Here is a 25,092-nt window from a genome sequence, read left to right on the forward strand (position 1 = left end):
CAGGGTAACCACAAACCAACAAACCTATATTATGTAAGTAAAAGACAATTATAAAGAATTACCTAAAAATATAACTTGGATAATGGGCTTACACTTCAAAGATTCCCATAAGCCGTAATTTGACGTTTTTTATTTTTAATATGATAACATACATTTCCTAAAGGAAGAATACTGCATGTTAAATGCATAAAACAGGATGATTCACATTGTAAAAAGAGAGACAGGACTGCAAATACACTAGCCCCCATTTCTTTAACAGTTTCCCTTATTTACGGTATTTATTGTATTAGAGATGTTTAAACTCATCTTTCTTCTTTCCTCTTACTGCCTTACCACTTCATGCTAAAAATATTAAGTTATATAAACATACAAAAACATAGAACTACCCTATACATTCATTTAAAACAAATACATAGGCTAAACTGCAAACACATACACACATTAGACATGCTTGTGAAATCAGCCAGGGCCAAGTTTCAAAACTGTCATTGCAGCCAAAGTTATGCCACTCTGGCTATTCTATTGTGGTATCTGTATACAAAAGTAATCTAAACAAAAAAGATTTATGAACGTGCACTGTCATACAGAGCAATGATAAATCCTCCTCTTAGCTAGTGGTGAGCGTGTCTGGCACTAGCTTCAAGTTTGAGCATAAACTGATCTCTGCCTAAAATACACAGAGGGTTAAGCTAGAAAGCACTTTAGGGAGTTAAAGTTTGTGTTTTCTACTTTTTAAACTTGTGTTAGCAGCAACCAGGTAAACGGTCTGACCAAGAGGCAAGATTGCGAAAATCCTGAATGTACACTAATGTGACAAAGAACAGAGCCAGCAGTATCTCAGAGAGGATGATTGATTATACCTGCTTAGTCTTACCAAAGACTGGATAGGAGGCTCTATAGACTCCTTAAACAAAAAAATAAATGGCATATATTTTAAGTGCACAGCCAAAACACTGACCTGCTGCTGGAAAAAACCCTGCCACTCCAGTGTGTGACAGTAAGCCTTGAGGTCCTGGGCGAAGGTGGTACTGCCGTTGGTGATGGGCAGGTTGGGCAGTAGGTTTTGGAGGGTGATGGGGTCAGCATGCTGGTCGAGCAGCGTACGCACGATGGGTACAAGCTGGGAGAAAGTTTCTGCCTGCACACGGTTGGTGCCGTCCATTGCACCTTCTGGCCACAGGGGGGCGCCCAGGTGCCCCAGCAGGAAGCACACCTCCTCCCAGCTCAGACACAGCACTGTCTGGAGAAGGCTGTGGAGCTTCACATAGGCCATCACACACACCTGAAGAGGGTCAAGGGGCAAATCATTTGCTGTGCTTGTTACTGAGAGCCTATGCATACAGTTCATAAAGGGATATAATAAATAAACATATACGTGATGGTGTTTGCTTAGTTTTCCAGATCTACACCCCTCATGAGAGGACGTCTTTGTCAAGGGGGACTTAAATCAGTGGTGGAAGAAGTATGCAAATCCTTTACTTAGGTAAAAGTAACAAAGCCACATTGTAGAAATACTCCAATAAAAGTAAAAATTCTGCATTTAAAATTATACTTAAGTCAAAGCACAGACGTATGATCAGCAAAATGTGCTTAAAGAAATAAATCATAGATCAGAAATAAAAGTACTCATGCAGGAAAATGGCCCCTGCGACTGTATTATTGACTTGTTAATACTGATGCATTAATCTACAAGCAGTATTTTACTGATGTTTTTTGTTGAGGTAGAGCTATTTTTTATGTTTACAGTTCTTTACACGTTATGTGTATTTTAATTTGTATATTCACTCAACTTAAGTAGCTCCAGGCTTATTTTATTTTCCCGCAGCTGTGACGTCAGGGATCAATTAGGGTAATTTATTCCAAACATGATACTGTGAAAAACAAATTGCTTAAGGGGGAGTTGTACTTCATTGGAGATGAACACAACCAGCACTATCTGATGGAAAGCCTTATGGTCAGTTCATTTATGACAGCTCGCTCTATCCCAAAATCCTACAGCGAGAGCAGCAGCAGTCATAACTCTGAGGGGAGCTGCCCTTTCATACAGAACACTCCCTAAGAGGAATGACTGCAATGCCTTAGGAAAGAAACCCATAGAAGGCCTGGTATTTATAAACTGGCTTTATCATAGTTTGCTTATCAAGTTAAATAAAGACTGTGTAAACCCCTTTACATTAATTTTCTGCAAAGTTCAATTGCACAGGTGTGTGGGTTGTGAAAGACATGTACAGTGAGAAACATTTTACATTTATGGTTGGTGTGGTGGCTGGGTGATGGACAGGACAAGTTGTGGGTGCAGCTGACCTGTGAGTGCTGCTGTTTTATATATCCGGTGATGATACGCAGGCCAATCTGGGCCATTTCCTTCAATTCGTTGTTCCCAGGGCTGCCAGGGGTGCTATGCCAGGCCTGTAACTTGTCCAGCAGGTTCACCACCCCCTCAAAGATCTGCAATACAACAACAACCAGCCACAAAGGACTCAACAAAAAGGCTAGACCTGTTTCCACACCTTGCAGAATCCACGACAACCTAAACCTATTCAGTTCATTATATACAGCTAAACCTGCATTTAAAAAGGTGATTCAGATGCTACCTACACCCAACCATGATGCTCCACTTTCCATTAAGACAGGGCAGGAACATCCAACCACACCCAGCTGCCCATGTTTTGTTTAATGTTTGACTTAAGTCTCTGACGTCTTTAATATCATTAAATCGGCAGAAATCTGCTGCATTGTTTATTGGCAAGAAGAGATTGAAGTGTACTGTTGCTCTGACTGGACTGACCATTTGTAATTCATCAGTAATCTATATTCCACTGGTGTTGAGTATTTATAGAAAGCAAACATGCAGCCTGCCTTGCACTGGTATGTAGTAATCTCCTACTGTTAGTACTCCACTGACTGCTTCTGTCTTGCTAATGTAAGCTAAACTCAAGGCCTGAAGTTTACCCAACATGGTGAAGGTTTGTGATTCACTGCCTCATCCAAATTGAAAGGAATAGTTCAAGATTTTTGGAGATGCGCTTTCTTGCTTAGAGTTAGATAAGAAGATTGATACCACTGTCATGTCTATAAGGTAAATATAAGGCATATAACCAGCAGACAGTTAGCTTAGCCTAACGTAAAAGCTGGAAACAAAACAGGCCTACCAGCACCTCTAAAGCTCACAGGGTTGTATGTGCTGGACTATTTCTTGGCAGGGAGCAGGCACTGAGGTTGCTCTCATTAAGACAAGAGAGTTGTATCATTCTTTTCATCTAATGCAGCAAAAAAGTGAAAAAGTGTATTTCTCAAAATAAGTTTAAATAATGATTTTTGCATATGACCTCTTTTACACGTTTCTCGGCTGCTTTATAGTGGTGTGAACTATGAACTCAAACCTTTCTCTCTTTTAAGATATCTGATTTACAAATTTTGTATATATATATATATATATATATATATATATATATATATATATATATATATATATATATATATATATACACACACTGGAGTTGCATCATAGCCTGTTTTTGATCATCCACTTGCTGCACTTAGCAGACAAGATAAGCTTAAAGCACGGATGAGGAAGTAATTTCAAGTGAAATGTGATATTTTATGTTATTATTTGGGCTACAATGTGTTATTAAGTCCACACTGCTGGAATATCATTGTTGGTTTTGGTTTGGTTTATTGACAATACTCTTATATAGTAGTAAGCAAGACTAAGTAAGATATAATATCAGACTTTATCAGGGATAAAGGGCTTATTTCCATCATTATCCCTTGTGTATTCAAAGTCAACCAACCTTTATCAAGAGAGACAGTTGATAGCCATGAAACTACCCAAAGCCCAAACAGAAGATATGTCAGTGGTCCATATGTTTAGGTGGGATATGTGATATACCTTTTCACTCCACAGGGTGTTGTTGTCTGTCCCCTCAGCAAACAGGAAGTCCTGCAGCAGCCTGAGGAGCCTAACCAGACTGGGACAGAAAGGCAGAGACACTCCCTGGGCGTCCCTCAGGTCTGACAGAGACGACTCCAGCATCATCTCCAACAGACTGGCACACAGCGTGGAAAACAGACTATGAATACATCGCCTCAGTGTGACTCAATAACATTTCTGGATATTTAGACAAAAGGTGGCACAGCTGAAGGTGTGGTTCAATTTGTTTTTCCATTGCAGGACAGCTTCACTGCCAATGCAGTGTGCTTGTTCTTGGAGGGGAAGTAAATGTGAATCACTGTCACTGACCTGCGTTTGATGTCATCGGGAGGGCGGACCAGTTGGCAAGAGGAGCCCAGTTTGGTGAGAACAGAAAAGACCTGCCCTCTCCCTCTCCACACCACATCCTCCACCACCTCCGCCCCACTGCCGCTCCACAGCACGGAGAAGACAATGTTGGTTAGCAGGTTGCACAGCTCCTCCTCCGGGGTCTGCTGTAACGCAAACAACACTCAGTCCCAAATCCTTACATAAAAGACCTAAGACTATAAAGGCTCATAAAAAAAGACAAATAACAGGCTTGATGTATCAGTAATATTTGAGCTGAGGAGGCAGCCATACCTGTGGGTTGGACGTATTGGAGATTGTGTCTCCAGTTGGAGGGTCTGTCCCATAGCTGGTATCATCCAGCACGTTGGACAAACTGGAGCTCTTCCTAGGTCTGGCAGGTGGAAAAGGTTTTCCGTGCTCTAGAGGAGATGGCGTGTTTGTCAGACTACCTGCAGGAGTGTGTGGGCCAGTATCTCCAATGCCCCCTAGCTCCAAATCAAAGGGGCTACCAAAGGGGGAGAGGGGCTGGTAGTCTCTCCCCTCGTCGGGACGAGATGAGGTGATATCAACCGCATTGGAGACGGAGGATGAGTGACTCTCCTCGTCCACTGAATCAAACGACTTAAAATGGAGGGAGCCAGTTAAGTTTTTACCACCTCCACTTGGAGGTGACTGGGACAAATCAGAGAATCCCTCAGAGATGTCCCGTGGGCCACCTTCAACCTCTTCCTCATTCTCGATGTCCTGCGAGGTGCGGTAGCTCAGGAAGATGTCTGTGTGTGCGTCCACTATAACCAGAGCCTTATCCCTGCACAGCGGCGGCCGGTCGTTTGGCTCGAAGGAGCTGTTGGTGCTGGAGCCTGCAATGCTGGCAGCGTGGGACTCGTAGCACTCTTTTACATAGAGCTTAGTCAAAACATCCTGCCAGCCGGGCTGCCTAGCAAGCTGCTTCACATAATCATCATTGGAGTAGATCAGATGAAAGAGCTGGGGTAATATCAGAGAGGGACAGAGGAAGTCTTAAGTTTTCATTACGGAGATGATGATAAATGTGCTTAGGATGAAACGTGTACACTCAAAAGTTGACTGTGGTAGTTTTAGCAGAGTATAAATGAAGCCAGCAGACTGACCTTGCGGCAGATGTCTAAGCGGACAGTGAGCTCAGCTCGATGGGACAGACCGACCACAGCCAGGAGGTCTCTGAAGTTAGGGGTGGCATCTGTGGGAAATTAGCACATTTTATTTAATTTTACAGGCCATGGGAATCTATTTTTTTTTAATCAGCTTTCTGCTATCAATACTAGGATCCTTCATAAACTCACTTATTATCTTCCAAAATCAGAACAATACTGGCTAAGATTTCTGTATTTGTGATTTTTCTGTGCTGTTTCTGTTTGGTTTGAAAAGGTAATATCAGGTATTCCCAACATATGCACCAAATACAATTTCAAGGTAACACTTACATGTCCGCTATTTCCTAATAATGTCTTGAAAGTTTACGTTAATAACTAGATCCTCTAGAAAAACTATGTCATTTAGCTTTTATAATAACGGGAAATTAAGACAAAGTTACGAGTCTGTTATTCTAATCAGTTTAGTTGTTGTGTGGAGTTTATAATAAGCCGTTGATTCCCAGGAGAATTTTTCAATAAAAAACACACAGTCCTAATGAAGCAGATAAGTTTTTGAGCATTAAACTCTGTTACTTTTATATTGAATTTTGACTTTTCCTTATTTAAGGTTATCGAGAAATACTTTGAAAAAGCAAATTTTCATGTGCTTCAACTTTTATAAAAGGTCTATTTTATCATCCATTTCTAGCTCACTAGACCCCAGAGCACAAAGCCGTTTCGGCATTACCTGTAGCAAGGACCTGCTCGTACAGACATCGCACAGTGGTCATGGTTACGGGATTTTCATCAAGGAAACAAACCAGGCCGAGATATCCAAAATCTTTCAGCTTGATGCGCTGCTTGTGGCGCTCAGACACTCGCTCGCTTTTGAGGATTTTGTATAAAACCTGCAACGTCGAAGGGAAATTGTGTAAGAGTTTTGACAATTTATCACATGGGAGTTTGCAGTAAAAGGCAAACATCTGTCAAGTGATAAGCTGAAGTAATTTATGGTCAAGTCAGTTGTTTTCACCCTGAACACCCTCTCTCTGGCATCGTCTCCGAAGCTTGGATTGAGCAGCAAGCAGTACAGCTGCTCCACGCCCCACTCCAGCAGCACGGTCTGCACTTGCTCACGTGGAGGGCTGCTCCTCAAGAGTTCATACAGCACATCCAAGGCTTTCACCGCCTGATCGAGAGAGGACATAGGAAAGAGGTGAAGGAGGAGGATAAAATGCCAAGAAATATGGATTAGGGAGGGTAAAGTTTTAAGTGGTCACAAGAGGAGTTTGAAAGTACGCAGATTCCAAAACATGGTAATCAAAAAGATCAAATCAAACTCCTAAAAGAAACGCAAATAAAAACACATAAGCACTACCTGCTTCTCCTCTCCAACAGTCAGAATGTATGCGAGGACACTGTGAAGATCCTCTGGTGTAGGAGACTTCAGAAAGTCTTTCAGCAAGGCGAACAGAGAGTTTTGAATCGTCTGCTTTTCATCAGACAGAGAGCTTCCGTCTTTCTCCACACTATGACCAAAGATATTAGTTAAGGAATAAATCACCTTATGAACAGATGCAATCATGGATTTAAAATAGATAGGAATAGGTAGACTTACTTTTTAAACCACTCAACTCTTAATATATATTGTGGCGGACAGCGGTGTTATTTTGAAACCATATTGTGAATGTCAAAGGTTCACCTGTAGTATGTACGAATGGTATCCAGAACATATTGGACTCCGTATTTCCTCTTCACGCGCTGCTTCCCTTTGTTTATCACAGATGCAAGGTACTGCACGTGGGCTTTGGGAGAAAAAGAATACTTTTGTCATCTTCCTTCAGTTTGACATTTAGAAATGTCAAACCAATATGCGAGGTTGTACTGAAAAAGTGCATTCATTTACAAAACAGGGTACCAATATGCAGCTTTAGGCACGTATTCACTTTTAATCTTTGCCACAGCCTCGAAACATTATCACCATATCTCTGATAGCTTTAAGCCTCCTCTTGCTCATTTCAGTCTTGCATATAAATATGAAAAAGGGACACAAACAGCTTCGGCAGACATGAAAAGGGTCACAGGTGTGACAACACGAGGGCTGCCTGTGCCTACCCAGACAAACAGCAAAATGGCTTTTAGTCCAGATGCGGAAATCAAAGAGCAGGTGCTGGTAGAGTTGCTGTAGAAGGGTGCCGTTCCCCTCATTGAAAACCTGCTCCAACAGTAGCTGACAGGCCATTAAAACATTCATGTCCATCATACTGCCAGGAACCTGCCGTAGAGGAAGCACAGAGAAAGTCTTTTAATTATTATTTTGATTTATCTGTGCACTAAGGGTTTGTGTATTTTTAGTAAAACTTGAAGCTGAAGTGTTGCACTCAGTTGAGTATACAGTCCAAGTGTTGGTGTTCAGTGTATACAATATGTGTGTTTCTGTCTTTGCCACTGTCAAACATGGCAACCCCATGTGATGATTATTAGGACATAGCTTCCTTACGGGATGCTCCACCTTAACGTCCTATATTTCAACATATCCTGTCAGACAGAAGGCATGGCTGTGCTACACCAAGGCAATACCTGATTGGCTGCGACTATCAGAGATTCTGTGTGACAATGTAAAATTCTGTCCTCAAACACATTATCATTAATCTGAAGAAAGCAGTTTAGAAACTGACATTTATCAGCAAAATATTACACCAAAAAGTGAAAACAGGAGTGCATCACAACTCACTGTGGCTTCCATGTTTGTTATTAATATGCATTTTTTATTTTTATTTTGTTTAATTGTTGTTTATTAATCTTTCTTGATTTCAACACAACAATTTCAAGGGACAGATGTTACAGCTGACATCCTTTGTTCTCAGTCAGAGAGACCACGCAATCTGGCAAATTCTGCATAAATTTCCCCACACAAGCATGTGATACTGTCATTTTCAAAGAACCAATGCTGTTTCAACAACACCATACCCATTCATTACACAGCAATTACACGGCAGCACTACAATGGAAAAGGTCAAATAATCACTTTCGGATGCTAATCACTTCTTCTCGCAATTATTTCCCACTTGCTACTGCAAACTGATGTGCAGGGCACTTACTTTGCTGAGCATGGCTCCTATAATGCTCGGCCCATGGCAGCGCAGCAGGCTCTCTTGATTGACAGGGTGCTGACGAATCAGGTTTTTCACCATCAGCAGGAAGGCAGCAATGCTGTTTCTCTCTAGTCTGCCCTCTGAGAGAAAAAAAAAATAGGGCAAAAGAACTTTTAAGATTTCCTGTGTTACCCACAGTTGTATTTGTGCATTAGCACGCACTTAATTTACATTATCAAATCTCAAGATGAGTCATGTGAGGGTATGTGTCTCACTTCTGCTAGACTGTTTGTTCCATTTATCTCATTTTGTTCTCATCAAAATGTATGCAGACTCTGCAGGACCATAAAAAGGCCTTAAGGTGCTGACTCGTGCTGCTTCTGGCATTTAAACTATTAGCATCGATTTCACAATCTGACCATTGTATATTAGAGTATGTGCCTCTTTTCTAGCACATACTGTTTGTCCTAAAAAGAAATTCAACAGCAACATCTCCTTCAAGAAACAATGTACTTGTCCCTATAATTTAGATGAACTGTCCCTTTCATTAAGACACTATCACTGCATAAAAAAAATCAAAATAAAAAATCATAAATATCTAAACATGACCTGACCTGCAGACTTGTTCAGTGGCAGCAGCAAGGCAGTGGGGCTTCTGGGGGAGGTGAGCTCTGGTCCCAGCAGGTCTGAGATCTCCTGACCGCCGTGGTAAACCTGCTCGGCCTCACATACCTGCTCGAGCAGGGGCAGCAAAACCCCTATACCTCCCATCACGTTAACAACATCCTGCAGGGAAAAAAAACACACAGTACTTTTGTAACCTTCCACCTTCCATTAGTCCTATTTATTTCAGAAATTGAATTAACAAAAGGGGACCTGCCCAAAGAGGACAGCAAAATAAGGAAAAACAAAATAAGGTCATAAGCAGATAACACAGATATATTTCAAGTCTCGCTTTGGTCACCAGAGTTGAGTTTAATTGTATGAATTATTCAAAAGAAGACATCACAGCTAACAGCTCAAAACGTTTCATATCTAACCTTGATGTCCCAGTTCACTACCCTGTGCCCTGTAAGCCTGCCATCATATTGGTGATTGGGCGACAGGTCCAGACATATCTGGTTCTTAAAGGCCTGTAGAAAAACATACACACATGTAAACAAGAATATTTTACCAGTGTTTTTAAATCACATAATAAAAGCAGTGTCATGAAATATGCAAGTTTTCCTGAGTAGTAGGTCACCTGTGGAGTGTAGTAGAGCAGAAGCTTGCTGTTGAGATCAGATAACTCTCCCTCTGCTTTGAATAAGGACACGTGATTGGGGCCTGTGAGGAAGAGCAGAAACCAATGTAGGTCATAAAATATGCAAACATTACTTGGTGTACATAAAAAACATAAAAAATACTGCTAGGAGTATTCTGTAATTTTCTTTACTACTGGTTTCCTGTACACTTGATTGTCTGGTGAACTCTGGAAGAGCTAAATGCTGAAGAAATAAAATGTTGAAGGTGTATAATGTGTACAACAACATTTGCATTGTAGCAGAGCGTGACCTACCTGCAGCATGCAGTGTTCTCGTCTGTGTCTGCTGCAGAGCCTCGTGGCAAATGAAGGCGGTGCCCAGGAGCCCATCCAGAGACGTGGGTGTTCCCCACTCTGTGTCCTGCAGTCCTGCTGGGATGGTGTGCACTGGGGAGTCTCCGAAAGAGCCCCAACGGCCTCCTGCAAAGGTGGCTGGAAAGGACTGGGAACGGATAAGGGAGGGGCCATGGGCGGGGAAGGCAAACTCAGGCGATGGGTTAGAGGACGAGGACGTGGGCAGATTGGGGGAGGTGGTGGTGGTAGTGGTCCGGTGGCCTGCCGATCCGATGCAGCAGGAGGTAAAAGGCTTCAGGAGTCAGGTTCAGGTGGGGGAAGAAAAGAGGAAGTTAGATTAATAGAGGGGAACTACTCAGTAATAATACTTCCATGGCCAGGATACATTAGATACTAGTTTTAGTTACCTCACTGAAAGATGGAAAGCGAAGCTGAGCAGTTTTACGCTGCTCTCCATCAATGTAGATGGTGACCAGATTCTGACCAAATGGACGACGGCCCGGAATGTGGACTATAGCCACTGAATGCTGTGATGAAGATGGTATTAAAGAGCACATCAGTTTCTACTTGTGACAACAACAATGAAAAAATGCAAATTTGGTGGTTACAAACGTACATTTTTGTATTGAAAAACTGGAGCAACACAGACTCACAGTCACAGTTGACAGCTTTAATGTAACCATATTGATAGACCACTTTATCTTCTTGTCTCTTCAAAAGGTACACTCTTCAATTTCTTATAGCAATTGTGATTTCAGTTACTGACCCAGACAACAGCACTTAGAAAAATAATGGGCAATTTTTTCCTTGACAGAATCTATTTTCTTTGTGACAGGCTAAATAAGGACAAATGTTGGCCAAAATTCTAGCTGTTCTATGTGTGTCCACACTCACCCAGCATGAGTCAACTAGTGGGTGCTCTGGCAGCGTGACGGCCATGTAGTCTTTTTTAGTGCAAACAGCCACCACCAGCACTCCCTCCATGGTGAAAAAGGCCTCGAGCCCAGTTCCACTTGCTGTGAAGAAACTTTACAAAGGAAAACCCATCTGTTAAAGGCGTTCAACGCAACTGTATATATATATATATATATATATATATATATATATATATATATATATATATATATATATATAAAAAAGCTTGCAATTTTACTTCTCACAAATCACTCGCTTCACCTGTAGAGCTGCTTTCTGCGTGGTCCTTTTCCCATGTCATGCTGAGCCCCTGTGCCAGAGTTGGCAGGAGGTTTACGGTTGTTGGAGAACTCCATGTTGAGGCAGAGCCAGGCGTGAAAGGCAAACCCGCTGCCAGGCCAGCGCTGGACTGTGGGCACCATAATACCTGCCATGGGGGGAGTAAGATCAAAGTACTGCAAGGCACTGTCCTGGCCTTCTCTGGCTGCCATGGCCGAGAGAATTTGGATGGTGCGAGCGCAGAAGGGGTGCACCTTCCCCCCCACTGCGCCATTGTCCTGATCCACCCTGAGCAGTCTGAGCAGGCTCTTAAGCTCCTCTGGTCTCAAACACAAGGAGCCCAGGTCCTGCAGGAGGCCCAGCAGGGCATCTGCACACTGCCTGTCCAGACTCTGGGGCTGTGAGAGAACCTGCAGCAGAGCGCACACCATGCCTGCCTCCACAGCCACAGTGCGACAGGATAATGAGGCACCACAGACTGCAGCCAGCCACTGGGCCACCAGCAGCTGAAGGTCCCTTTGACCGTATAGGTCAGGCAGCCATTGCAGGAGCAGCAGCAAAGGCTGTTCGTTACTAATGCCAAGGTGATGGGCGTGGGCATGCTTGCCCTCCACTGCCTGGAGACAGAGAGGGACAAAAACAGTGACGACAGAGAATGAAGATAAGACGTAGCCACATGGTCAATAACTTCAGCAACACAATTTAAATAGGAACAAGGTCATCAATAAGAACTAATTGACTTCTACCATCTCTGCACTCAGTGGGGGTAACAAGGACATGTTTTTCACCATGTTCATCAGCTCCTGCAGAAGCCTTTTGGTTGGTTGACCTTGACTCTTCAGCACATCAAACAGTTGGGAGTAGCCAATCCTCTCTTTGAAAACCTCCTGAGGCAGAAAAGAGACAGAAATAGGATGGAGAAAGTTGCTCCACAGGGGATAACTAGTTGGCACACTTCCATACAATGGAAGGGAATACAATGAGATTTCTTAAATGAACGGAAAACAGCTTTCCTCATGAGGCTGTCATTTTTGCTGGCATTGTAGTCATCATAGCGTAATTTGCTTTATAGTACATGTACAGAAGTATGAAGGGTATATGATTTTACCATAGAAAGTCACAAAGGGCCTTACCTTAGCAGAGGGTGAGTTGCTCATTATAGCTGTGAGGACTTCTAAAGCATGAACTGTAATACTGTCTGATCCTTTCTCCAAAACCTACATCAAAATAATGATTGTGTTAAAAAATGTTGATTTTGGCATTGCAGATCTAAAAATGTGCATCATCGTGATCAACATTGATGTTGAACATTCCAACTGCACATGACCAAAAAGGAAAACAAATCAATTCTGAGGAAATCTTTCACCAACTGAATGAAGGATTATTTGTAAAGTGCAAGAGGAAGTCCAGCACTTTTCTTTTCTTTTTTCCCCACACCACAATTATTGGAGCAGACTGGGTCAAAATAAGTGCACTGCTGTACCAGTCACTAAACAATCGCCTCTTTGTTAATTACTAATAGATCCCAGCATGCAAAAACCAAAGCCAACCACCAAAAAAGAAAGAAAGACTGAGGCAATTCCCAACTATTGCTGAAAATTAGGCAACATCTAAACCCCAGGACACTAGCCAGGTCTTTCACACAAGCACAACCAGTTACACACGAAAAATAAAGAAAGACATGCATTTAAAAAAAAAAACCCCATTTCATGCACCATGAGAAATACATTAGGCTTCTCTTGCCTTGTCAACAGGGAATTCAGCCTCTAATTATGAATGTGATATAAATCAACACTCCCACACAAGCAAAGATTAATCCTCCAACTCATAATACGAATCTTAACTTTTCAACATGCACAGCTGACGCCAGCTTGTCCTTTCTTGTATTTCAAGTTCGATTCAAATAACATTTCATCACATATACAGTAACGTAGGCTGTGAGATGGACAGACTAAAAAGGGATCTCCAGACAACAATTGTCACATATAGCCGCGCTACCTGCTTTATTTACAAATGAGTGTAAGCCAGACTTCCTGCCCGTAGCTTCCTGTTTAAATAGCTCAGAGCATTTAATGAGTGAAGAGAAGGCTGAGTTTCCTGCTGACGGACCAATATCAACACCAAGTGCGGGAAGGGGGGGTACCTGGTCCACTTCGACCTCTGCGAGTAAACATGTGGTGAGGTCACACACAACCTCATGCTCCGGGCTACGCATGTTGCTCTGAAAGAGCTGCAGGACATACACACACCAGCACACACACAAACACACACACACACACAAAACAACAAGACAAAAAAGTAATCTGTCAGAGGTAATGGAGACAGGTTTGATCCTGGTCTCTTTATAGCTGCTGCAGCGGGACATGTGTTGTAGCCGTATGGGGAAAACATAAGCTGGAAGCATATAGATTTCTTTTGTGATATATTTAACATTGACCAAGCAGAAAAGGTTAAAATAGCACATGTGGCTTCCAGGCAAATAAAAAGGGGAAATAGATATCAAAATAAAAAAAGTGGTTGACTGACAGACTCACACACCAACTGACAGAAAGACAGATATAAAAAGCTGAAAAAGCAGACAAACACATTTTAGATGGACAGGGGTCTGACCTTGCTGTTCTGAATGAGCCTGAGGATGTGTTCAAAGCAGTTGTTGTTGAGGAACACAGCCTGCAGGACAGGCCTGTCAGTGCACTGCAGGATCTCAGGAACAGCAGCTAAAATTGACAACAAGGAGGATGTTGACTCATGTTATTTATAAGGAAAATCGATTACTTGGCCTCCATACCTATTGAGAGAGATAAAAAAAAGGAATGCTTTACGCTCAGCTACACTTGAAACCTAGTGGACACACTCTTACTAAGCATTTGACTCTGGAGGGAGATCAGGCTGTCTTCCCAGCTCTGTCTCTCTTGCTGCTCACTGCTCAGCGGACGGTTCCAGTTGAGGAGCTGAAAGTAGCTGTCCAATATCGTCCTGATCTCCACCTGCCGCTCAGCAGGGCTGCCGGAGTGCAGGAGGTGGATCATCGCGGTCAGGCACTGCAGGGTCAGCCGTGGGAGCTCCGTATCTTTGGGTTCAGAGGAGTTCCGGCAGCACCACACTCGCAGAACGGAGAACAGGTCCTCAACAGAGTGACTGGTGATAAAGAGAAGGCCATTCTTCTGGAACAAAATATGGACAAAGTGACTCCCCTGTAATCACAATATTCACTTATCTAGAGGACAGATAGGCTAACAGACCTTTCCTCCACTGATGACAGCTCCCTGGAGATGAACCAATCGGATTGTGAGGAGCTCTGGGATCTGCTCGCTTTCCTTGAGACTTTCTGTGAACATTCCAGCCAAGAAACAGTGTAATGCAAGACCAGTTATCACTTAACCACAATATAGAAACACTAACACAGTGCTGTATCTATCTATCTATCTATCTATCTATCTATATATATTTATTCATGGTACAATGGTTCAGCAAAAACGTCCCTTGCAATGCACCCTCTTTTATTCAGAGTTACGTGAAAAGAAAAGGCCTAATCCTTGCTAATTTGCTAGGTATTGCACAATTAGCTCTTAACATTTCTAATCAAAGCATGCTATTATGGTTTAATCTTCCTAAAATTTGGACATACTGAAACTTGCCCAGGCTAAGATTTCCCACATGGCTTATAGATTAGTGCTCGCTGATCAAATGGACTTCTATAATTAGAAATTCTTGGACTCTGGTGATTGAAACCTGATAATTAGATGCTGAATAATTAAAGTTTGACTGACTGCACTGACCAGTTATTTTTCAATATAAGAAAAATGGCAAATATTGATTTTCCAGGAGATTTGGAGGAAAAAAGGTCATTGCTTTTCAAGACAAAGATGACAGATCTAAGCTGCAGTGGGAACAGTTTGATTATTGTGGTATGTGAGGTCTGACAGAGTTCAGAGTGGTAGAGAAAACAAAAGGGAGTGTCTCACCATGGTAAAGAGCAGACAGCTCTTCTGGCAAGGCCAACGGGGAGAACTTATACTTGCTTCTCTCCACCAAGCTCACCTCCTCCCTGTAACACACAAAGCTTTGAGTCACCGCATTGACTCAAATCACGCCCAGTCAGTCAAGGACTGCCATTGCCACTGCTGGATCTAATGAGGGTTGACTTCAAGGCTTACACACAACAGGGTGTTCACAAAAGGTTGGCCAAGATGTTAAATGCATAAGATAGTATTTGAGTCTTTGTGTGACTAAATTCCACCTCCCACACATTCACACAGGGTGAAGCAGCACACACTCACCCTGCCCGGCATCTCCTCCACGTCTGATAAGGGTCAAAGAGACTTTCACACAGCACGAGTCCATACTGCACAACCATTTGCAGAGACGACTGCTCCCCTTGTCCCTTCTTTAGCTGTCCAAAATAAAAGTTTAAAAAACACTCATTATCTGTAACTCATATTCAGAACAGAGACACCTGTGTCGGATGTTCTTTTAACATGCAACAAATACAACACTTTCCTGTACAATGATTAGAAGGTCGACAAGACACCAACTTCTCTTTTCAGCGTAAACTAGTTCTGTTACTTCTGTGTGAGGATGTTACACACTAAACAGAATACATTGTGTTTAGGTTTCACTGTCTCTCTACTGTACATCACATTCCTGCACAGTTTGGCTACTAAATAATCTTTGAATGTGTGATATACTGACCAAGCGGTGGAGCCAAGCCCAGTCATATATCAATACATTTTTGTCTGGTTTGAGCTACTGTTATTAATGGACTTACCTGGTCCAAACAGATATTCAAAAGCTTGATGGTTTCAAAAACAAAACCCGGAGTCTTGTCTGGGTCGATGTTCTCCATATTCCTAGAAGAAGAGAGAAACTTATGCAATTGAGTGTTAAGAAACTCTGCTTACACAATATGGTCATTGTAGGCAAAAACTGACAATTACAGTGGATGCACAAAATGTAAGAGACAATTCCTGACACTGAGTTGCAGCCGCTTTGCACAATCTGCAATGCAATTTCTGGAAAAGTAAAAAAAAAACAACAACTAATTAATCTGGTTCCCTTTTATCACCATTGCCTCTTTTGTTATTGGTACAAATGTAGTACTAATGAGGAATAAGACAAAATTATCTAATTGTTTGCATTACGTTAAAAGTTTCAGGTACATTTTTATTTCCAAATTCCAATTTAGTCTCTGGTACCTACCTAAAATATTATTTTATCCCTAAAATGATATGTCCAACAGCCTAATTATATGGTATTGGTATTGTGTATTAATAATACTATTTCATATATATATATTATATTTCTACAAATAATACTAGCTAATATATACCTAATGACCTAATGACTGGAGACTGCTTGTCATCATGATAACATCTGTAATTGATTTTCCCAATACTTTCATAGGCACAACAGTTCCACTATGTAGTGTTTACAGCCATGATGATGATGCATACTGTATACTGTACACAGCAGCTGGCCCTCACCTGCAGACAATGATGAAGAACTTGATGAGGAGCAGGGGGTGAGGGGTGGTGCCATTGGGCTCGGTGGCGTCGGAGAGGTGCACCGCACTCTGACATAACTGGGTGCCGAGGAGCACCAGGACCTCCCTTGGGAGCAAGGGCACCTCTGAGCTGCACTCCTCCAGCCTGGGAGATGGGAGAGGAGGATGTGGGAAGAGAGGTGGTGAGAGGCAGTAGGAAAGAGGCAAAGGGCATTGTAATAGGGGCGTTCACGCGTAAAATAAACATGTCAAAATGGTTCCTCTACAGAAGGTCAGAGTTCATCCTGCTTTGGGGAGTACAAACTGGTAAGAGCTTCTGGCTATGTAGTTTGTGAACTGTTAGTACTCACCTTCGAGGCTCCAGTGACTGCACATCTATGAGCCTCTCAAAGGATGCCACAAACGCCTCCAGCCACTGCTGCAGATAGCCCACGTCTTTCTGCAGGAAGGAAAAAAGAACCCATGAGGCAAGAAAGTGGCCTTCTTCACGCCTCTGGTCATGTGCAGCGGGCAGAGTTAGTAAATAAAAGTGCATGCGAAAAAAAAATGTGGTTACACAAGAAATATCAATGGAACATGTTCTTTGCTTGTGCTCAGTTGTTGTGGCACTACTCTTAAAAAGGTTGAGCATTTAACTGTGACACACTGGCTGAAGACATGGCACTGACTAAATCATGTGATCTGTTTTGGTAACAGGATGTTGCAAAGAGATGTAACTCACAGAGTGGAACACATGAGCCAATTCTTTCCCTTTTCAAAACAGGGAGGTTAAAAGAAACAAAATGTTCCCTTGGTTCAGTCATAAACTCAGTATACAGCGGTCAACATTAAATAACATCTTCTCATTGTACGCATGGCATTGTCCTTCACAAGACATTCCTGCGTCGCTGCGTCTTATAGTATCATTTAAGATGGTTTCAATTGTGCAAGGATGTTTACATACAAACAGTTGGTATCACAGCTTCGATCAGCCTCTGCAGTGCAACATATCCTGCCACTCTTCCCTCCTCATATCAGTCTCTCAATTTCACAAAAACCAAATGTCACACAGTTCACCACAGAGAAACAACTTTAAACTGAATAATTTTGCTCTTTTCAAAACATTTTATATAAAGCCAAATTATGCTTTATACGTCCTGAACGTTCAGACAAGTGGTGCTTCTTGTTGGAACCCAGTATTTCAATAATCAAATCGCAAAAACACAGGACATCTCGAAATGTTCTTTGTATGTACCATGCGTTGAAACAACCTGAACATTTTAATTAACTAAGGCAGCATGAGGGAAGACATGAGTTGTGACTGACTCATTGTACACAAATAACATACAGTAGAGCAAACAGCACATGGTGGAATAATAAATCAGGTACTTCCCCTTAGCCAACCAGCAAAAAAGGTCAAAGATAGCTATGTATAGTGTGCTGCAACTGATGCCACAGTACATAGCTGCAACATACTGCTGTAGCTCACTGCATGTTTAATGTTTAGCTAATTGTCACAGTTCCTCTAAAGAAAATTAAAGCTAATGCAATAAACTCTGAACACATTTCCAATTATTAATGTTAAAAGGACATTACCAACTGGCATTGACTCATGAGCCAGTCCATCTCTCATTGTATGTGGCTGAGCAGGGTGCCAGGTTCTGGCGAACCCAGTCTCAGATGAGGCTTCGGCGTAGTCTCCAGCCAGCAGCTCAGAAGCTGCACACACCGAGCCTTAACCAGCACCAGCGTCTGACTCGCTCCTTTCGGATCTTCCAAACGTCAAGCAAGCAACCAGGAAATTACATGTCACTTTAACCGTAGCTTATTTCCTTCGTACGCTGACTTCTCATCAAAGCCCTTCCTCTTTTGGTTTTAGTGCTACAGTTGTGAGCAGATATGAGAGAGGCCTCTATAAGAAAAAAAAAAACAACTTCCCACAGCAACAATGAAGCACCGGGACTACATCTATGCTTTTATAAATTGAACACATCAAAAAGACGCTTTCTGAGTTGGAATATAGGTCACTGAGCCTCTCAGTATAAGAGCACAGACAGACTGAAATGTGACGAGTTGAAGCAATGAATGTCATAATATAAAGAATATTTTGCTTTCCTTTTGCTATGTTTTGTATTGTGCTATGAACCATTTTTTTGAGTCCTGAATAAAGAATATGATGATGATGATGATTACTGTATTTCCACTTGGAGAAAGCTTAGGCCATTGTGCCTTTACGTCACTGTAAGCTTTATTATACGAAATCTGATTAGCAAATTATTAAAACACAACAATAAAATGATGTGAATCACACACATACTATATGTGTTATAAATATTAAAATGTATGCATATACTCTGTGAAAACAGTAAAGCTAACCGAACAACCTAATGTTTTGTGCATTATGGACATTCAGGTATTTGTGACTTGAGTAGGAGAGGCAAGGACACAAAGACATATATGCAACACTCCCTTGGCTTGGTTTTATTTTCTTATTTAAGATACAGTAGCTGAATGACTGAATCCTCCCTAACATTATACAAGATGTAATAACAGTTTTTTTTAATGACGCTTAATCATCCAGTGTTGTTGATGACAATACCATGCACGGAATATGTCATCAATTCTAATTACATCTACTGGAACTCACAATGTACAAAGAAACACAATAATAGGGGTTAATTAAGTGACGTGATTTGGAATTTATGACTTTACAACGGATATGAGGACAGCCATAATTTTTTACACTGAGTATGACTAAATGTAACAATGTAAGCTTTGCTTTCTAGTTTTTCTGGTTAGGATAGGAAGTATAATTTTTTTCTGTACCCTGTCAAGCGCAGAGGCTTTGACGTGTTGTTTAGGTACACTTGAGCTACAGGGTGTACCTGGCACAGCTAGATTTTTAGCGTATAATAAATAAAAATTTGATCACAAATACGAAGTGAATGTGGTTTGCTAATGCAAAGTAAAAACAGGAGAAATACATTAAAAAAACATACTTGTGCACTAAAAAGCATCCCTTACAAAATGACTATTGATCAAAAACTCATTGATCAGAGCAACACGTGGAAGAATTTGTTTGATAAAGATGCTATTAGAACAGATGTCACACACCAACCATGAAGTAGAAACCCCTATAAACTGTGGAATTTATCTCAGATTTCTCTGCACATGGCAAAGCAGCTGTGTGGCTCTGTGCTGCTTGGCATTCTGCTTCGCTGCGGCTTCCTGCACGAGTGAAAGCAAAGAGCACTTTGATTTTCCTGGTTGGCCCTTCTGTTGGTAAACAGGGGAGATCGAGGTAACACGAGGGAGTTCAATCACAGGCTCACAGGACGGTCATAGTGAACTGCAGGGGTGGCTGTTGTTGCATCTCTCATATTGAAGTGAATCATAGCATGATCAGTAACGGAGACAAATACACAGTACAGTGAGCCAGAAAATATGACTCTCTTATATCCCTTTCACACAAATGGCTCAATAAGGGTATAACCCAGGTTGACTGTGTGTTTATAATAATAATAATATTAGCAAGTAGGGGAGTTAGTTCCACAGCTGTGTGGATGGTTACAGGCTACAGGCTTTAATTAATCCCTCTAACAGTCTCAGACTGAAATGTGACGTATAATAAATAAAAATTTGATCACAAATACGAAGTGAATGTGGTTTGCTAATGCAAAGTAAAAACAGGAGAAATACATTAAAAAAACATACTTGTGCACTAAAAAGCATCCCTTACAAAATGACTATTGATCAAAAACTCATTGATCAGAGCAACACGTGGAAGAATTTGTTTGATAAAGATGCTATTAGAACAGATGTCACACACCAACCATGAAGTAGAAACCCCTATAAACTGTGGAATTTATCTCAGATTTCTCTGCACATGGCAAAGCAGCTGTGTGGCTCTGTGCTGCTTGGCATTCTGCTTCGCTGCGGCTTCCTGCACGAGTGAAAGCAAAGAGCACTTTGATTTTCCTGGTTGGCCCTTCTGTTGGTAAACAGGGGAGATCGAGGTAACACGAGGGAGTTCAATCACAGGCTCACAGGACGGTCATAGTGAACTGCAGGGGTGGCTGTTGTTGCATCTCTCATATTGAAGTGAATCATAGCATGATCAGTAACGGAGACAAATACACAGTACAGTGAGCCAGAAAATATGACTCTCTTATATCCCTTTCACACAAATGGCTCAATAAGGGTATAACCCAGGTTGACTGTGTGTTTATAATAATAATAATATTAGCAAGTAGGGGAGTTAGTTCCACAGCTGTGTGGATGGTTACAGGCTACAGGCTTTAATTAATCCCTCTAACAGTCTCTTAAGATAATGATCACAGGATAATCACACACTTTTTCACAGCCAGCCTTACATCTTACTGTGTCCACACTGTTTGGAAAGATGCTTCTTTGTTTCACTCTCCAGAATAATGACATCTAGGAGTCACAGTTGTCTACCTCAGTGTGTCTTGGGTAAGTTATCTCTCAGCAGTAGACACTGTGTGGACCACATAAGCTCAGTATACATAAAAACTTCCTCACTAATGTCCAAACAGTCCAAGTTAATGTCTTCAAATTTTTTGTTGTTTGTTTGACTGATTAGCAGTCCAAAAAGCCCCAAATTACCTGCAACGTCAACAGACGAATGGCTCCTGCTTATCAAATATGAGGGTTTGATTGGTTTTCTCAGTTTTGTATAACTGTAAATTGAACAAAATTGGGTATTATAGCATGACACAAAACAGACAACATGGAGTCATTATTTTGGGTCACAGTTTTGGACCTAATTACCTATTAATTGCTAAATTCATCCTCAACGCAATCAGTAAAAAACAAAACAAGTATTAGTTGCAGACATACAACCAGCATGTAACGAAACACAAAAACTGATTAAACTGTTGTCAAAGTACAGTCAAACTTTATTTTCCAAAAACAATACCCTTCTGGTTGTCTTCAGACACGATCTGACAAGTTAAGTTACTCCCCCCGTGATTTGATCGCACTCTTATGTTGCTCTTATGCCTATGCCTGTTAGGCATGAGCAATTGATGATGGCCTGAAAAGCTCAAATATGAGATATGGAGCTCTGAAATTGTGCCAGTAAGGTGGTTTTTAATTCCAGCAGATTGAAGAGACAGGCATGTTCTGCTCATTGTACTGTATAAGAGTCTTGATGAGCATCACTTGGCTTAACATGCTCTCACCACTTAAAACTGCACAAACCTGATAAGCAAGAAGCATTTAGTGAGTAAACATTGTATGTTTACATTGTATATTAAAGTTTGTCTATTGTGTTATAATGTATCCATACACTGTTGTCTCGACTATAGCAAATAATCAAATTTATGGTCCATAACACAAGATGTTATACAGAAAACCATCAACGTATCTATCATTGCCTGCCTGCTTATTATATTACAATGGCTTTTCAGTCCTGAACCTCAGCTGATCTTGAAAGGGGTGTGAGATCTCTTGCATAATCGGAGGAAGCAGAGCTCCTTTATCTCCGACAAGCTTGAGCACGTTCTGCATTCTTATTGTAAAAACAGAACGACGGCTGAGATACTGCATGTACTCGAAAATGTTGGCACCAACTGTTAGGATTGATCTCAGCTTTACTATATACTGTAAACTCCCATAATCTAATATGAGTTTACTGAGTGTTCATGGACTGATGCTGAGGTTTTTTGTCTTGTACACTGAGGCTGATGATAAATGCAGAAAAAAATTGAAAAAAAGACTGAAGCAAATATCTGAATACGGACAAATTGCCATCAACAAAGACACACAAGGCTGAAAAATGTACAGCCTGAAATTCAGATCTGGGTGTAAAGACATCTGCCTTGTGTGTTTGTTGTGACTCAAACAGTGTTTCAGGCCATTGGCACTAGCTTGTTTGCAGCTCTAACAAAACGCCTGTTAAACATAGCTGCCGTCTCTTGTCCAGTTTGACTCATTTGCAATAGTCATATAAAACTTTCTGTGATCATAATACAAGGCCTGTGAGTTAGAGAAGGATTGTGTCTAGTTAAAAAGATATCTGTGCCAACTTGACTAAAAGGCAGCAACAAAAACATCATTGTGATTTCAATAGTAGAGGCAGATGATTGTTCTCTGAAGGTTCTGCTGTCTTTCTGCAGCCTATTGTGTTTCTGAGTCACAAAACGCAGTGCCGTTGAATACTGGGCTCAATTAAATCCCTTGCTTCTGCCATCCTTCATCGGGTTGTTCTTTTAGCCTTGGAGCAACTGATGAAAACTAACTGATAGCCAAGAGGAAGTGGTCTTGCACAGTGAGATGCTAAACAGCTGTCATAGTCAGATCCAAGGGCGCACACACACACACACACACACACACATATCAACGACTTGCATTAGCAACAGATAACTTGAGACAGTGTCAACAACTTGTTATGTTTGTTAAAGACCAGGAAAGTTCAGTGAATCTGGAGTCACACGTGGTGCAGCAGCAGCCCAAAGGGGAAGGAACAGTGCATATTAGAAGACACTTCCTCTGGGTTGTGCTCAAAGTGTCCACAATGACCACTTTGATAGTAGATGTTGTAAGAGGTTTGTCACCGATGCATTTAGAGCATTATTGCAGTTATTCCAGCATTGACTTCTGCACTGTTTAAAGCATGTCTGGTTTCCTAGATTGGAATTAAGGCTAATCTCAAATTAAAAGGAACATACAATAGAGACATGTAATGAAAAATGTCCTAGTCTATGACTAGATTTTCTCCTTGTGAAGAAACCTGCCCTTTAGATCCACTGTGATAATAAGAGAGCAGTCTTTATGCCCCGCAGTGAACATACAGTGAGTGCATGCAAACTTGGAAAGAAGTCTCATCTTGTTTTCTCTGTCTTCAGGCATGGAAGCATATTGCAAACACATTAAATAATAATACTTCATTTTATTTACAGCCAAACTGTCTTCTTCCTTCAAAAGGAGACATGACATGACAGCATGTGCAATATTTTTGTTACTATTAATTTGTTTTCAGTGTTATTATTACCGAGAAGTAGTGCCTTGATGAACAACCAAAGGGATGAGCTGCAGTGACACCCACAGGGGCAACATTTGAGATCAAAATGCTAGGCTACAGAAAACACTAAATTCCCGATATGGCCAAACTAGTTTTTACACCAGTATTGTTTCTTATTTAATATTTTAACTATAGACTAAGGCATTGTGCATCTGGGACCAAGTCAAAAATATATGTTCCATAATAAGTGAGAATATTTCCGTGAACAATAAAACAGGCTCCATCAATGAATCCTATTCTGGTTTAAATGTGACATGCTTAAGTGAGGAAGAGACACAGGAAAGACAGGAACAGGAAGTAGTCTAGTGACACCTGCGTCGCAGGTACAGGATCAAAAACACACTTCATTTAGTGGGTTACTCTGCTTCAAATACCACGATTACTTACTGCTTTCAATAGCTGAAATGGCTTAGTGACACAGTCATGTGACACGATATACTAGTTCTAGTAGCCTATGCACAGGACAGCCACCACCACTTAGTAAATAAACAGCTGCTGTACAAATAGGCACAAAGAACGACTTCCTCAAGTAACCGTTTACAACAAATGACAGAGACCTGATAATACACAGCACGGCTGCAGTACAGACCCCCCCCCCACACACACACACACACACACACACACACACACTATGGTCATGTTTATCGGGTCATGTTATAAACTTCAGGCAGAGGACCTGCTGCAACAGGTGTCACCGTCAGGTCTTCCGGACTTGCACTCACCTTTGTGTAAAATAACATCCACAGCTCATACAGCCTTTCCTTCGATGCCATCCCGCCGCACTTGTGGTTGCTCATAATCCTGTTTTTAAATAAATCATATACTGGTAAGCATGGTCAAAGCCAGGGCTGTTTGAAGTTGTTTCGCAAACGCAGGAGGGGCACGCTTCTAGGAACCATTCCTGCAAATTCGACCACAATAATCCACGCAAAAGTGATTTCTGTGTCGACACGCAAAGTTATCACAGTGGCATGAAAAAGCACAGCATCACGGTATGAGTGTCGCCACGGTGCGATCGTTGTCTAAATTATAAAACCAGGAACAAAAATGCGTGGAAATGCATGTCTAGAGCAGGAACACCCATGTCCGCGTTTAGAGCGAGCTTGTTGCTGTGTGATTCCTATTGGGGAGAGTTCCCACGGAAGCGACAGATGCCATTTGCTCAAGACCAAGAAATGACGGCGCTGCTCATGAGGATTTGGTCAGCCTGGAGGTGTACAGTCCTGTGTTATCTGTGATGAGCAGCAGCATGTTATCAGCAAATAGTGTCAGACTCTATTAACAAGACATGAGTTGACTGTAT

The 25,092-nt window shown here is 41.6% G+C and overlaps 1 protein-coding gene across 2 annotated transcripts in view; it reads right to left on the reverse strand.

The window, feature by feature from the left end:
- Positions 1-25,092, reverse strand: part of nbeal2 (neurobeachin-like 2) — a 35,262-nt gene extending 10,170 nt beyond the window's left edge. Inside the window, exons 1-31 of one of the 2 annotated variants that reach the window (XM_028579959.1) lie at positions 24,512-25,092; positions 17,116-17,204; positions 16,746-16,910; positions 16,031-16,112; positions 15,543-15,655; positions 15,228-15,310; positions 14,505-14,590; positions 14,123-14,426; positions 13,873-13,979; positions 13,406-13,492; positions 12,396-12,479; positions 12,051-12,149; positions 11,245-11,879; positions 10,963-11,095; positions 10,476-10,595; positions 10,030-10,360; positions 9,715-9,797; positions 9,512-9,604; positions 9,086-9,257; positions 8,478-8,611; positions 7,492-7,651; positions 7,079-7,181; positions 6,755-6,905; positions 6,410-6,565; positions 6,125-6,284; positions 5,395-5,483; positions 4,556-5,251; positions 4,244-4,425; positions 3,893-4,049; positions 2,305-2,448; positions 959-1,282 (exon numbers count right to left, since the gene is read on the reverse strand). In XM_028579959.1, coding sequence (XP_028435760.1) covers positions 959-1,282; positions 2,305-2,448; positions 3,893-4,049; positions 4,244-4,425; positions 4,556-5,251; positions 5,395-5,483; positions 6,125-6,284; positions 6,410-6,565; positions 6,755-6,905; positions 7,079-7,181; positions 7,492-7,651; positions 8,478-8,611; positions 9,086-9,257; positions 9,512-9,604; positions 9,715-9,797; positions 10,030-10,360; positions 10,476-10,595; positions 10,963-11,095; positions 11,245-11,879; positions 12,051-12,149; positions 12,396-12,479; positions 13,406-13,492; positions 13,873-13,979; positions 14,123-14,426; positions 14,505-14,590; positions 15,228-15,310; positions 15,543-15,655; positions 16,031-16,112; positions 16,746-16,910; positions 17,116-17,204; positions 24,512-24,586 — 5,397 coding nt within the window. In that variant the 5' untranslated portion in view covers positions 24,587-25,092. Of the gene's footprint in view, positions 1-958; positions 1,283-2,304; positions 2,449-3,892; positions 4,050-4,243; positions 4,429-4,555; positions 5,252-5,394; positions 5,484-6,124; positions 6,285-6,409; positions 6,566-6,754; positions 6,906-7,078; positions 7,182-7,491; positions 7,652-8,477; positions 8,612-9,085; positions 9,258-9,511; positions 9,605-9,714; positions 9,798-10,029; positions 10,361-10,475; positions 10,596-10,962; positions 11,096-11,244; positions 11,880-12,050; positions 12,150-12,395; positions 12,480-13,405; positions 13,493-13,872; positions 13,980-14,122; positions 14,427-14,504; positions 14,591-15,227; positions 15,311-15,542; positions 15,656-16,030; positions 16,113-16,745; positions 16,911-17,115; positions 17,205-24,511 lie in introns of both variants that reach the window. The other variant, XM_028579958.1, reaches the window with a different exon arrangement.

Source organism: Perca flavescens, chromosome 6, assembly GCF_004354835.1.
Source record: "Perca flavescens isolate YP-PL-M2 chromosome 6, PFLA_1.0, whole genome shotgun sequence".
Taxonomy (NCBI): domain Eukaryota; kingdom Metazoa; phylum Chordata; class Actinopteri; order Perciformes; family Percidae; genus Perca; species Perca flavescens.